Source organism: Mauremys reevesii, linkage group 16 (assembly GCF_016161935.1).
Source record: "Mauremys reevesii isolate NIE-2019 linkage group 16, ASM1616193v1, whole genome shotgun sequence".
In the NCBI taxonomy this organism is placed as follows: Eukaryota; Metazoa; Chordata; order Testudines; family Geoemydidae; genus Mauremys; species Mauremys reevesii.
In genome coordinates this window covers 3,089,672-3,104,676 of record NC_052638.1, presented here as the reverse complement: position 1 = coordinate 3,104,676, position 15,005 = coordinate 3,089,672, and the positions used below count along the sequence as shown (strand labels likewise).

Here is a 15,005-nt window from a genome sequence, read left to right as displayed (position 1 = left end):
AAAACTTCAATAGCTAGTAACGAAAACAGCCAAACGGTTCACCCTGAGATGATGGGTAATAAATAAGGTCTGTCTCATTCCAGTAGATGGCAGCAGAGAGCTCATTCCCTAGCGCTAGCTTATATAACCCAGGTGCAGGGGAAGTGGGGCCAGAACTAGCCCAGCGCTCGCTGAGCACAGGCCCTGCCAGCTGGGGCACAGGCAGGCGAGGACCATGGCTGGCTTTAATGTCCGCAGCGTTCTGGTGACTGGGGCCAATCGGGGAATCGGCCTGGAGCTCGTCAAGCAGTTTCTGGAGAAATCCAACCCACCCGAGTGGGTCTTTGCGACCTGCCGGGACTCGGAGGGAGAGCGAGCGCAGGTGAGAACGGGGCGAGGTGAGACGGAGTGAGCTGTACATGGTGGTGGGGAGGGAGGGGAATCTGAAGAAGCCTTCAGCTCCGAGAGCAACGTGCCGCAGTAGGAGGCGACTGCAGACACCGCTCCAGGCTGAGGGTTGTAGCTACACCCGAGCTAGCGTTAACAGAGGTAGCTCGAGTCCCGGAGCAGTTAGGATGCGGCAGCACTGGCTAGCCCTTGAGTAATTCCCCAGGGGTTCCGGGCCGGCTTGTACAGCTTCTACACGTTGTGATTGCGGTGGAAACATACCCAGTACTGCCAGCCTCAGGAGAGACACAATCATGCGTCCGACCCCCAAAATCACGATACTTTTTACAAAATCAGTTTTTTAGTCTGTCTTGTGACTTTGTAACTGCCTTCTATTCCTCTGTCAACGTGTGCGTGGATCATTTCAGGTGGAAAAGTCAATCTTTAATGCGCACAGAATGCACGGCACTCCCTGGCTGCTCCGATGGCAACTCCACTCCCCGTCTTCAGCCTCCTTCCCCCTCACACAGGGGAACTGCCATCCATTTCCTATGGCTGTGCTGTCCCAGCAGCAGCACTTGTCTGCTCAGCGTCCACGGCACCACTTCCCTGACCCCCCCTCCCTTGTCTGCCACTGCCCCAGACCCTCTGTCTGCTCTAGGGCCATGCTTACATAGAGGCAGGGCTGCTCTGTGTCCTCAGCCCCGAGGCTCTTGCACTGAGCTCTGCCCATGCGCCCACCCTGGGAAACTGCAGAACCAGAGTTCCTTCTCATGTCATCGCCAAAACCCACACTCACAACCAGTTCACGAGAGCTGGCAACACTGCCACACTCCCTTCCCCTGGCTCCTGAGCGAGGACTCCCCTTCCCCACAACTGCCCCATCTTAGGGGAGCTGCCCCCAACCCCATCCCCATCCCTGTCTTCTGCACCACTCAGCCTCACTCCTGCCCCCCATCCCCATATAATTCCTAAACCTGCTCCTCTCCAGGGTCCTCATTCACAATGTCCCAGCTGCTCCTTGCACTCGCTGTGCCCTGACCAGCCCCCGGCGTCACAGACTCCCAGAGCGCATGCAGGGAGAGGGCAGAGAGCACAGGTGTGGTACTGACAGGGAAGTGGTTTGTGTCCCTGACTCGATCGCACTGAATTAGATGATGGTGTTTTAAATGCTCAGGAGACAGACAGACGCCTCCTACCGACCCGGAAAGCCAGAGCTGGGTGCTGCACGTGGGGGCTTCGCAGAGTCAACGCAATAAGATATTGACTTGGCCCCAGATAGCAGCAGGGAGCTGGACTCTGCCCAGCCTGGCCATCCCCGGGGCTGGCAGCTCCGTCAATAATCATTGACTTTATTCTTTTCCAGCAATTGAAGAACTTGGTGTCCAGGCATCCAAACCTGGTGATCGTTGCGCTAGGTGGGTGCCCTGCCCTGGACCCAGAGTTGAGGTTCCCTTCCCTGGATTATGTTGTTCCCCATTCCCTGCCCTCCAGATCTCAGTGGGGAGAACAGGACCAGAGTCAATAATCACTCGGAGCCCACTGACTCCTTACCCAGCCCCAGAGAAGGCAGGTGTGAGTGGGGAGCCCTGCAGGGGTTGGAGAGCCCTGGGTGGGCTGGGAAAGCCCCAGGGACATCATGTGCCAGGTCCCTCGTGTGACAATCACACCTGGGCAGCTCTGACATGCAGTCCCACCTCTGGGATGGAGCCTCAGGCATCCAGCTGATCAGTTCTCTCACCTACAATGCATTCAAAAATAGTTTTAGATCATTCCAGTTCTTTGTCTAATGTAGATCAACGACACACATCTGAAGTATTCACTAATTACAATAAATTGAGGTTTTTAAAATCTCCTACTAAGATTGTCCAAATAACTAATTATTATTATTGATTATCATTATCCTTTCCTATTGCTGCCCCAGTACAACCCCACTTCTGTGGGCCCAGCAGCAAGTCCCCCCCCACCAACTTCCATCCCCTCTCCTACCTCTCATTCCGGCTGGAAGAAGCCCCTTGGTGCCTGGGAGAGGGGTGTGCCATGGAGTGACATGAGGGAGGAGGAATCATGCACCTGAACCCCCTGCTCTGTCTCTATAGAAGCTACTGACCTAGCCAGCATCAAGGCGGCAGCAGCCAGAGTTGAGGAGCATCTGAAAGGCTCGGGGCTGAATCTGTTGATAAACAACGCTGGGATAGGGAGGAATGGTACACTAGAGTCTGAGACACCGGAGAACATGTCCCTGGTGTACACAACAAATGTGACGGGACCCCTGCTGGTGAGCCAGGTAAGAGCTCCGACCAAGGGCAGGTCACCGGCTGCACTTGAGTTTGATTTTGCTTAGGCCAGAAATCTTCCCTTCCCCTGGATTCTAGTTACTGGATCAATGTGGGGGCCTTGGTTGTTTACCCCTCACGCTGCAGGGCCTTAGAGGTTTTTAAGGCCCAGCTTGACAAAGCCCTAACTGGGATGATTTAGTTGGGGATGGGTCCTGCTTTGAGCAGGGGGTGGGACTAGATACCTCCTGAGGTCCCTTCCGACCCTGATATTCTATGATTCTATGCTTGTGGGACTTTAACCACCTGAGAAATGAATCCATAGGCCAAGATCTACAGGTGGACTGGCTTCGCAATACTCAGTGTTTTGCAGTGGCAGATGACAGAGGTCCAAAGTGTAGGCAGGCCAAGCCAAGAGCTTGACCCTCAGATGCAGGGCACCCACAGTGACACAGAAACCGCATAATGCCACTGGCAAGAGGTTACAGGGTCCTGGTGCATTCTTGTTCACCAAAGAGCGGCGTGTGAGGTCTCCAATAAAAGTCGGTGTCACTCTGGGCATCAGTATAATTCTGAAATGCACATACAGATGCTGGGTAAGGAGTTATGTCCATACACAGGTTTCTTGTCAGAAAAGAAATGTTTATCTACCTGGCAGTTTCCATGGAAACTAAGTATTGTTTAGTTCCCAGTGAGTCTCCTCTCACCAGTCTGAACTGAATGCTAATGAAGGATTGTGAAACCTTCAAAGACAGAAAAGTAACAGGAAAACACAAGCGTGCGTCTGTGTGTACACACATCAAAGCTTTGCCTGCGTATATATGGGGGACAAAGAAGACATGGTGAAATCCTTCACTGAGAAAGTCAACACGCAGGGAGTTTGCTTCATGAAAAAGGGATCCCAGCCAGGCTTGGTTGAAAACAAGGGAGAGAACTTTGGGTGAGACAAGCTTCTTTAGACAGGAGGAGATTTCCTAGTTAGGTTTCATCCCTAGAAAGTGCGTTATTGATTTTGTTTTCTGTGTAACCATTTGTTTCCAAAATCCTTACTCTCACTCACTTGACTTTCTGGTCTTTGATAATAAACGTCTCCTTGTTTTCACTATAAATAGATCTATGTGCTAGGGTGCTAAGCAAAGTGATGATCCTGAGCTGAATCTTACTGGCTGGTGCATCTTTGCCTTTGGGAACAGCAGGCCTGGTATTTCTGCCAGTGGACAAGGGGCTGGACACTGCAGGGAACACTGAGGGCTCTGGAGTTTGTGTGTGTCTATCACTAACCTGTGTAGAGAGCGAGGCCTACGGGGGCCTGGAGGGCAGGGCTTGTGTTACCAGAGGCTGGTGGTTTCAGGAAGCTGATCCGCAGCTGGTACAGACCAGACTGCTTCCCACTAAGGGCAGGTGGTGGTGAGGAGCCTCACAACACAGGCAATGGATTCTTCCTAAAATTGGGGGGTGACGAGGCCTTGCCCCCTCCATGGCCCTGCTCCTGCCCCTTCTCTTCCCCCCCAAAGCCCCGCCTCCCGGTCAAGCCAGAAGCCATAGTTGGGCTGGAGAGCCAGTGCAGGTGGAAGGCCTGCAGCTCCCCACAGCTGCCCGCGTGACCCTTATCCCAACCTGGCTCCGGTGTCTGGCCTGGCCTGGGGCAGAGCCTCGGTGGCTGAAGAGCCATAGCTGTGCCCTGGTAAGAGGGGAGCCGCAGACCCTCCATCTGCCCTGGGTGGGGAGGCTGAAGGTCAGGGACACAAGCCGGTGGCTGTTCTCACCACCTCCCACCCCACCCCAGGCAGGTGGAGGGTCCGGGGCTCCCCGGTACACTCTTACCTGGCCAGGCTCCAGCCTCCAGCCTGGCCAGAGGGTGGGGCCTTGGGGGCAAGAAGAGGAGCAGGGGACTAGGCCTGTCCACTTTCAAAAGTGAGAGGGCCATGGCCCCTTGGCCCTCTCTGTTCCGGTGCCACTGCCTCACAACCCGGGGTCCTTTCTCCTAAGCTGACCCTGGGGGTGCTCTGTTCTCCCCATTGCCCAGGCGTTCCTGCCCTTGCTGAAGAAGGCTGCCCAGGGAAGCAACCAGAAAGGGCTGAGCTGTAGGAAGGCGGCCATTGTCAACATGTCCAGCGAGGCTGGCTCCATCACAAATCCCTTAATCTGGCATGTGGGCCAAGCTATCGCCTATCGCTGCAGCAAGGTACAGGACGTGCTCAGTGTCACTCAGTGCTTTCCCCATGTTCCCCGCCCTCCTGCCCAGCCGTTCTAGCTTCCACTGCTGTGCCAGGTGGGACCAGCTGTTGTTCAGCTGCCTGGAATTCAGATCAGCTCCCGGATTTCCCCTCAGTGAGGAACCTTCCATCGTGTGTATCCCATCAGGGAAATCCCCACACTGGGAGGCACATGGGGCTCCTCAGCACTACACTAGCCAGTCTCAGCACAGACAGGGGAGGGCCACTATGGAGCTATTAATTATAGCCCTTCCTAGGGGCGAATATAACCAGTTGAGAGACCGTCACTAGGTCTAAATGGAGGGGACCAGATCCTCTTCTGCCCCTGGTGAACCCTTGGGGGAAAACAAAGGAGAATCGATGCCACATTTACACTTCCCTCTGCCACCCCCTGATCATGCAAAACCTAGAGCAGCCTCAGCACTGCTCTAACTTGTACTCAGCTGTCACAGCCCCCCTGAAGCTACGCAGTAGCTGTGGCTGATTGAAGTGCAGCTACATCCCCTTCCCCATGGCCATGCCCCTGAGAGCACCTTGTTGTCCCCATCGAGCATCAGAGACTGCAGCTCACACCAGGGTCCTCACACGCTTGGCTGTCTCTCCCTTCCCTGCCCTCAGGATCTGGGATCATTTCCTGTAGGGCTCATTCCCCTTCCCCACACGCTGCTGTCTCTGCTCATGGTGTCTCGCCCACAGGCTGCTCTGAACATGCTCACCAAGTGCCAATCCTTGGGGTATGAAGGAGATGGAATCCTGAGCATCGCTGTCCATCCTGGCTGGGTGCAGACTGACATGGGGGGCTTCACGGTAGGTACCTTGCTGGGAAAGGCCAGTTGTAACCTCATGTTCATCGTAGGGGGAATGGTTACGCCGTAACCTGTCGCCCCCTCCACTTTCGACCTGTGTGGAGGAAAACTGTCGCAATGAGCCTGTCATCAGATCCCACCTCCCGGGATTCAGCACTGTGTCCTGGGCATTGATCCTCCTGCTGCTACTTCCTTGGTTCCTCCGGCTCCTGGCATCGCAAAGCAAACGTCAGCAGAGCTGTTGCCATGGGGAACTGGTCATCATGGGCACCTGTATGCAGGTATCTGCATGGGGATCCTGCCCCAGCTCCTCACCCAGCATCAGGGGACAGTGACCTGGGTTGGCCTCTCATGGTTTTGGCAGGCCCCAGGGAGATCCTGGCCTCAGCCATGGGCACCTAGCGGCCTGGACCAGCACCAGGCCAGATCTGATAGTTTGGGCCAGATTTTAAGCCCAACTAGATCGGAACTAATCCAAGAATATCAGGTTGTTTTGAAACCAGATCCGATCTGAACCTGACACTGCCCCTGAACTTGTGTCTATGTCACTTCTGCCACCTTGTCCTTGAGGCTCGGCCTGGTGGGGGCTTCCCCTTTGCATGCCCCATGCCAGCCCCCCATCTCCAGCTGCCTCACACCCGTGGGGTCAGCATGGCAGTGGCTGCATGCCCTGCTCATGCCAGCCACCACCGCCTCGCTGTGCAGTGCGTGCTGCTGGGGGAGAGGGGCTGCCAGGAATCAGCACAATCGCTCCACAGCATGCACAGCGCGGTGAGGTGGTGGTGGCCAGCAGGAGCACAGAAATGCAGCCACCACCTCACCAATCCCATGGCAGGAGAAGGTAATGAGAGACCCCAGATCCCAGTCAGAGTGTGTCAGGTTGTTTTCAGACTCCACCTGACCCAAATCCAACACCTGTAGTTGTGTCCCGTCAGGTTCCAGTTTGGTTGCAAGGCTCTAGGTCCCTTCCCCTGGGCCAGCCCTGGAGCCGATCCTGGTCTTTCCCCTGGGCAAGTTCCTCCCCCTCACTCTCCTTTGCCCCATGCAGGCCCCACTGACGGTGGATGCAAGTGTCCGAGGGATCCTGAACGTGCTCCCGACGCTCTCTGAAAAGGACAACGGGGCCTTCGTGAGCTGGGAAGGGAAAGTTCTTCCCTGGTGAGACGCTCCCTGGCCACGGGACAGGAGCTCCGGGTCAGGCCGTTCCAGTAACCGCGCTGTCAGCCGTGCCTGTGTCCTCAATAAACCCACTGTTCTAATGCAACAGCCCTGCCTGGACCCTGCCTGGCCGGGCGTGACAGCCACAGGCTGCGCCACGGGTGGAGCTGCCATGGGGTGGGAGGGCGGCTCCATGTGATGGTTCTCACTGGAGAGAGCCTCACTGATTCCTCCCACCACAGCCAAAGCCCAGAGCTGGCCTGTGTGGGAGGAGCTGAGCAGCTGCTGGATGGAGAAGGGTGAGCAGGCCACTGGCCAGGAGGGCAGGCTGGGGGTGGATTTTGTGGCAGCCAGGTGTGCGAATAACACCAGGTTGTTCAGGTCCCCAGGGAACATCCTGCGGGAGGGTTTCTCTCAGGCCAACTGCAGCTGGGTTTCAAGAGTCTTTGGAGGGGCCCAGGAGTTGTTAAGAGGTCTCCTCATCCCAAGTCCTGAAGCCCAGACTAACTTGCAATCCCCCATCTAAGGAGAGCCCAGTTCACCCAGGAACAGACACCACACTGAACAGTCACTGCGTCAGGGAAGAGATCCCAGGGGGACCCCACAGGACGTTACACACCCCCCTTTCCCCAAACCAGTGCAACGTATTGAGTTAGCCACGCCAAGACATACAGGCCGACGCTCTGTAACCTGGTCCAAGGTGCCCCTACCCCCAAAACAGCACAGAGGGCGCTGGGATGGAGGCGGCCAGAGTCACTGGGTATATCAGCTCTTTCTATTTGTGGGGTGAGGGACCCCTTGGGGGGTGAGGGAGCCCTCCCTTCCTGTTGCCTACCTCATTGGCATGTACCCAGGGGAAAGACTAGGTACGCCCATTGGCTGGGGAGGGCAGTTCTCCAGGGAATGGGGGTGCGCATGGAAGGGGGAGCCAGGAGGATCCACAGGGGATGGCTCGCTCCTGGAGCCTGAGTGGGTTTTCCATATAGGGCGAGAGCAGCCAGGAGAGGGAGAGGCACCAGCACCAAAGGGAGGGTCTTCCCCATGGGCCTACATGGCGGGACTTGGCCCTTCTGGGAGATGAAGAGACTCTGCTCTGCACTCAGCAGGAAGGAGCCAACCTGGGGGACATCCATAGACTGGAGCACATGGGGCAGCTGCCACCCTTGGGGATCGTGGTGCTGCCCACATGAGCTGTGGGGTGAAGGGCTTCCTCCAATTCTGTCCCATCTCACCCTCACGTACCAGGTACCTGGTGTCTGGGTTTGTCTGCAGCCAAGGCCCGTGGTGCATGCACTGACCCTGCTCCAGCACCAGACAGTGAAGGTGGCTGCACATCACACTGCACGGGAGTCTGCTCCAGCAACGTCTGCTGTCAGGTGTCACAAGGTGAGGTATGAGTCCTATCTTGGTGCCAACTGCCTGGGGGTAATCAGGAGTGTGGGTGAGTTGAGGGAATGCTGCAGGGAGCTGTCACAGGCCTGGCTACTTGTTCTTTTGAGAACATCCTGAGAGAGAGAGGTGATCAGTGTCTCTTTCTGAACCCCAGAGCCTAACTCTCAATCTTCTGCTCTCTAACCACTAGACCACACTGAGGAGGGGGAGAGGCTGAGCTCTGGGCAGAGGCACGGTGTTCTGGGCCCTTCACCAAGGTGCATGTTCCCAAAATTACTTGGCCAATATTAGGTATTTTTGAGATAATCCACATTTATGCTAAAGTGAACAATTTCCCCCAGCACCTCCTGTCCTGTACCAGCACACGCTGTCCTGTACCAGCAGCCTCTGTACTAAAATAGATTAAAGCTGGTGTGTAAGCTTTTGCTCTTGGAGTACGCTGAGAGAGGTTTGTGAAAATAATGAACAGCAGCTCGGCGTTCATAGAATCTCAGGGTTGGAAGGGACCTCAGGAGGTATCTAGTCCAACCCCCTGCTCAAAGCAGGATCAAACCCAACTAAATCATCCCAGCCAGGGCTTTGTCAAGCCTGACCTTAAAAACCTCTAAGGAAGGAGATTCCACCACCTCCCTAGGTAACCCATTCCAGTGCTTCACCACTCTACTAGTGAAAAAGTTTTTCCTAATGTCCAACCTAAACCTCCCCCTCTGCAACTTGAGACCATTACTCCTTGTTCTGTCATCTTCTACCACTGAGAACAGTCTAGATCCATCCTCTTTGGAACCCCCTTTCAGGTAGTTGAAAGCAGCTATCAAATCCCCCCTCATTCTTCTCTTCTGCAGGCTAAACAATCTCAGTTCCTTCAGCCTCTCCTCGTAAGTCATGTGTTCCAGCCCCCTAATCATTTTTGTTGCCCTCTGCTGGACTCTCTCCAATTTATCCACATCCTTCTTGTAGTGTGGGGCCCAAAACTGGACACAGTACTCCAGATGAGGCCTCACCAGTGCTGAATAGAGGGGAATGATCACATCCCTCGATCTGCTGGAAATGCCCCTACTTATACAACCCAAAATGCCATTAGCCTTCTTGGCAACAAGGACACACTGTTGACTCATATTCAGCTTTTCGTCCACTGTAAACCCTAGGTCCCTTTCTGCAGAACTGCTGCCCAGCCATTCGGTCCCTAGTCTATAGCAGTGCATGGGATTCTTCCGTCCTAAATGCAGGACTCTGCACTTGTCCTTGTTGAACCTCATCATATTTCTTTTGGCCCAATCCTCTAATTTGTCTAGGTCCCTCTGTATCCTATCCCTACTCTCCAGCGTATCAACCACTCCTCCCAGTTTAGTGTCATCTGCAAACTTGCTGAGGGTGCAGTCCACACCATCCTCCAGATCATCAATGAAGATATTGAATAAAACCGGCCCCAGCACTGACCCTTGGGGCACTCCACTTGATATTCTCACCAGTAACTGCACACCGCACCATAGTAACTCAGGAACCAATCCATGCAACAAACCTCGATGCCAACTCTGCCCACATATCTACACCAGCAACACCATCACAGGACCTAACCAGATCAGCCACACCATCACCGGTTCATTCACCTGCACATCCACCAATGTAATATATGCCATCATATGCCAGCAATGCCCTTCTGCTATGTACATCGGCCAAACTGGACAGTCTCTAAGGAAAAGAATAAATGGACATAAATCAGATATTAGGAATGGCAATATACAAAAACCTGTAGGAGAACACTTCAACCTCCCTGGAGTTTTGCCGCCCCAAGAAGAAAAAAAAAAAGCCGCGATCTGCGGCAATTCAGCGGGAGGTCCTTCGCTCCGAATCGGAGTGAGGGACCCGCCGCCGAATTGCTGCCGAATACTTGAAAGTGCCGCCCCGCTCCGGAGTTGCCGCCCCAAGCACCTGCTTGATAAGTTGGTGCCTGGAGCCGGCCCTGCTGCTTTCAAAGTTTGGTCATCCTGGCCATCCTGGTGGCAATGGGGCAGGCTCATGCCATGGAATGCCGATTCTGGGCCCGAGAAACAAGCACAGACTGGTGGGACCGCATAGTGTTGCAGGTCTGGGATGATTCCCAGTGGCTGCAAAATTTTCGCATAAGTAAGGGTATTTTCATGGAGCTTTGTGACTTGCTTTACCCTGCCCTGAAGCTCCAGAATACCAAGATGAGAGCAGCCCTCACAGTTGAGAAGCAAGTGGTGATAGCTCTCTGGAAGCTTGCAACGCCAGACAGCTACTGGTCAGTCAGGCATCAATTTGGAGTGGGCAAATCTACTGTGGGGGCTGCTGTGATGCAAGTAGCCAACGCAATCACTGAGCTGCTGCTATCAAGGGTAGTGATTCTGGGAAATGTGCAGGCCATAGTGAATGGCTTTGCTGCAATGGGATTCCCTAACTGTGGCGGGGCGATAGACGGAACCCATAACCCTATCTTGGCACCGGAGCACCAAGCCAGTGAGTACATAAACTGAAAGGGGTACTTTTCAATGCTGCTGCAAGCGCTGGTGGATCACAAGGGATGTTTCACCAACATCAACATGGGATGGCCAGGAAAGGTACATGACACTCGCATCTTCAGGAACTCTGGTCTGTTTGAACAGCTGGTGTCAGGGTTCCTTCCCCACTCTGAACTTTAGGGTACAGATGTGGGGACCTGCATGAACACCTCTAAGCTTAACTACCAGCTTAGATCTGGTTTTGCTGCCACCACTCCCAAATATTAACTCCCTTCCCTGGATAGTCTTGAGAGACTTCTTCACCAAGTTCCTGGTGAACACCGATCCAACCCCTTGGATCTTAACACAAGGCGAATTTAACCATCCCCCCTCCTTTCCCCCACCAATTCCTGGTGAGTCCAGATCCAATCCCCTTGGATCTTAAAACAAGGAAAAATCAATCAGGTTCTTAAAAAGAAGACTTTTAATTAAAGAAAGAAAGGTAAAAAAATCTCTGTAAAATCAGGATGGAAAATAACTTTACAGGATAATCAGATTCCTAAAGCCCAGAGGAACCCCCTCTAGCCTTAGTTTCAAAGTTACAGCAAACAGAAGTAAATCCTCTTAGCAAAAAAGGAACATTTACAAGTTGAGAAAACAAAGATGAAACTAACACGCCTTGCCTGGCTGTTACTTACAAGTTTGAAATATGAGAGACTGGTTCAGAAAGATTTGGAGAGCTGGATTGGTGTCTGGTCCCTTTTAGTCCCAAGAGCGAACAACCCCAAAACAAAGAGCACAAACAAAAGCCTTCCCCCCCCTCCAAGATTTGAAAGTATCTTGTCCCCTTATTGGTCCTCTGGCTCAGGTGTCAGCCAGGTTACCTGAGCTTCTTAACCCTTTACAGGTAAAAGGATTTTGGTGTCTCTGGCCAGGAGGGATTTTATAGTATTGTACACAGGAGGGCTGTTCCCTTCCCTTTATAGTTATGACAGCTGGAGAAAGGGACTTGCTTTCCAGACCAGAAAATAACCGTTGGGGATGTTGAAATGCCTATAGTTATCCTTGGGGACCCAGCCTACCCCTTAATGCCCTGGCTCATGAAGCCATACACGGGCAGCCTGGACAGTAGTCAGGAGCTGTTCAACTATAGGCTGAACAAGTGCAGAATGGTAGTAGAATGTGCCTTTGGACATTTAAAAGCACGCTGGCGCAGTTTACTGACTCGGTTAGACCTCAGCGAAAATAATATTCCCATCATTATTACTGCTTGCTGTGTGCTCCACAATATCTGTGAGAGTAAGGAGGAGACGTTTATGGTGGGGTGGGAGGTTGAGGCAAATCGCCTGGCCGCTGATTACGCACAGCCAGACTCCAGGGCAGTTAGAAGAGCACAGCAATTTGCGCTGCACATCAGAGGAGCTTTGAAAACCAGTTTCATGACTGGCCAGGCTACGGTGTGAAAGTTCTGTTTGTTTCTCTTTGATGAAAAGCCACCCTCTTGGTTCACTCTACTTCCCTGTAAGCCAACTGCCCCCGCCCCTCCCCCCCATCACTGCTTGCAGAGGCAATAAAGTCATTGTTATTTCAAATTCATGCATTCTTTATTACTTCATCACACAAATGGGGGGATAGCTGCCAAGGTAGCCCAGGAGGAGTGGTGAAGAAGGGAAGCACCAGGTGGAGTGGTAGAGGAGGGGAGGAGGGAAGGAAAAGGCCACAGCAGCCTTCAAAACTTATTGAATGCCAGCCTTCTTTTGCTTGGGCATTCCTCTGGGGTGGAGTGGTTGGGTGCCCAGAGACCTCCCCACTGCGTTCTTGGGCATCTGGGTTGTGGAAGCCAGGAAATAATTAACAAGGATTTGAAGGGATCTTAATGAATGTCAGTTACTTAGCATGAGTTAGGCTTGCTGTGACCCTAATGACGTGAGATTTGTAGAAGCAAGATAATGTGAGACAGAGTGAACTGTGTGAAAAGTTATTACGACCTTGCAACAGTGCAGAAAGCAGGCTTGCTTTTCTTAGGAGTGAGACAAATAAGATAGCAGAAAGGCTTATGTATAAACAAAATGTATTTGTTGCTTTTTACAGTCTGTATTATTGCTAGAAATTGTCTGTAACAAAAGGTATAAAGCTTGCTGTAATTGTTTACCAGTTGAGAGACCTGTCCGGGACTGGGGTGACCCTGTGTCCTATGGCACTCTCTCCCTCCATTGTAATTACTGGAGAAATAATAAAGTATTTGATTTTGCTGCACCCAAACAAAAAGCGAGAACTGAGTTTTTCTCCGACAATTTGGGGGCTCGTCCAGGATATCAACGCCCACGGACCCACAGACGGCTACTACGGATCATTCCCCTTCGAACCCCATGGCGCCACATGAGAGGTATGAGACCTTTTGAAATCTCTATTGGGGTATCGGAGGAGGACTTTCCGTGAGGATGTCTGTCTCTGTTGGGCTCATGCCATCTGAACTTATTGACTGTGCAGCAGGATCAGATGCAAAGTGGTATTGGGGAGAGGCCCCAATAAGGTTAGTTTATAGCAGTACTGGGAACTGCTGAGTTGACCAAGGTAAATGCATAGGTAAATGCATAAGGTAATGCATAGGTAAATGCATTAGAATGCACCGGTGCTGAGGGGTTTTTACCGCCTCAAGAGGGGTTGTCATACCGCCTCATGGTATTGGTCCGGACCAGGTAAAGATGCATCGAGGTTAAAAAAAAAATTTAAAAAGAGATAAAAAGGTTAAAAAAGGGTTAAAAAAAGGAAGAAAAGAGGCCTTGGTGTGTGTGTGTGTGTGTGTGTGTGTGTGTGTGTGTGTGTGTGTGTGTACACCAGTGTGAGTGATCGTTATCGGAAGACGCCCAGAGTACCCTGTGAAGCGGAAGCTCATGATCAGGACTGCTCTAACGCAAGCCCGGTAACTAGGGGATCTTTAGGAGATCCGACCCACGGTGGGCTGACTCAGCCTGGCATAGTCCGGCGAGGAAGCTACCTGGGTCTCGGAGTGTGTGAACCCATCTTCCCTCCCCTTTCCCTTCCGTGTGGGCTACTGACAATCTGATCATCTCACTGGATGCAATTAGAGTAAGCGGCGCCATCTCCCAGAGACTAGCCGACGCTCTTTGCTGAAGGGAGGTGTAGGAGAGTCGTAGTCTTCCTTGTGAGTCCCTCCTGTGTGAGTACCCTGTAGGGAGAGATCCTTAGTTTCTGATCCACTAGCGCGGACAGGGCACCCCCTGAGTTTGTGTGATTGGAAAATGGGGGAGGGACAGTCTAAACATTCCACCTTACCCCCTAAGGGTACCCCAGCATATTACATGTACGTACATTATGGTCCTAAAACCTGCAGGTATTTAGAGAATTGGAATCTTCACACGCGTGAAAATCCATCTAAACAATGCCCATTAGAAGGTACCTTCAATCTAGATAAGATCATATATCTCAGAGGAGCTTTTAATCACCAAAGAAAAGCCTCTGACACAGTGTGAGCAATTTGTCTAGGAATGGGTTAATTTGAAATTCAGCTTAGCCCAGAGATAAAGGAGAAGTTGTTTTGTGTTCAAGGTCAAGAATCAGTGCGGACTATGCTAAGTGCAAAGAAAAACTGCTTTCAGCCCCAGCTGCTTGTGGAAAATAGAGACAGAGGCAAACCAAAGGCAATACAAGTTACAGAATTGAAATTACATTTGCAAAGCTTAACTTTCCAGTGAGACATGTGTGAGTATTAAAGTGGCTTAAGGCTTGGGGCATTCATATTTTTCCTGAGTGAGGTGGGAGCATTCCCAACACTCTCCATTGTTGTTTTATTATTTTTAATGAAGCTTTAAAATTTGATTATATGCAGTGTCAGTCTGATCACCTGACATGAGGGATAAATTGGTAACAGGAATTTGTTACAGTTTGGTGAGCAATTAAGAATGGGGGAACCCTGCAGAATTTACACCATCTATCTGTTTTACCCTTGTTATTTTATGTTTGTTTTGTTTGGTACTGTTGGTGTTATATGTTAAGAATAGCATGATTTAAGGTAAGCCCTAATAGAATAAGGAAACACTATCTGGTTTTGTTCTGTTTTGTTTAACCTGTTACTGTTGTTTTTCTGCTCTGTTAATTTGGGCGTTGGGTGTGTGAGCGGAACTGAACTTCTCGTTTGTAATTCCTCAGAGTGGAAGCCATGTGTGCGATGAAGCTCTGAGGTAGTATTGAGATCCTTCTGTCCCGCCCCCTGTAACAGACAATGTAATAGAAGTAGAAAATCTGGCTTAGACTGTAATTCTTTCTGCTTTCTGTGTAATTTTCTTTTCTGTTTAAGTGTCAGCAGACAAA

At 51.9% G+C, this 15,005-nt stretch overlaps 1 protein-coding gene across 1 annotated transcript; it reads left to right on the top strand.

The window, feature by feature from the left end:
• Positions 1-214: 214 nt before the first annotated feature.
• LOC120384221 (C-factor-like) lies at positions 215-6,905 on the top strand. Its single transcript, XM_039502602.1, has 6 exons — positions 215-361; positions 1,733-1,784; positions 2,466-2,653; positions 4,669-4,827; positions 5,555-5,665; positions 6,713-6,905. Exons 1-6 carry the CDS (start codon positions 215-217, stop codon positions 6,824-6,826), a joined length of 771 nt encoding a protein of 256 aa, XP_039358536.1. The 3' UTR covers positions 6,827-6,905.
• Positions 6,906-15,005: the final 8,100 nt, after the last annotated feature.

What these genes read in the sequence shown, in the direction of transcription:
- LOC120384221 (XM_039502602.1), top strand. Translation starts at nt 215, where the DNA reads ATGGCTGGCTTTAATGTCCGCAGCGTTCTGGTGACTGGGGCCAATCGG. An exon ending in CCTGGTGATCGTTGCGCTAG is followed by an intron (nt 1,785 to 2,465) that starts GTGGGTGCCCTG and finishes CTGTCTCTATAG; the next exon opens with AAGCTACTGACCTAGCCAGC. An exon ending in CTGACATGGGGGGCTTCACG is followed by an intron (nt 5,666 to 6,712) that starts GTAGGTACCTTG and finishes TGCCCCATGCAG; the next exon opens with GCCCCACTGACGGTGGATGC.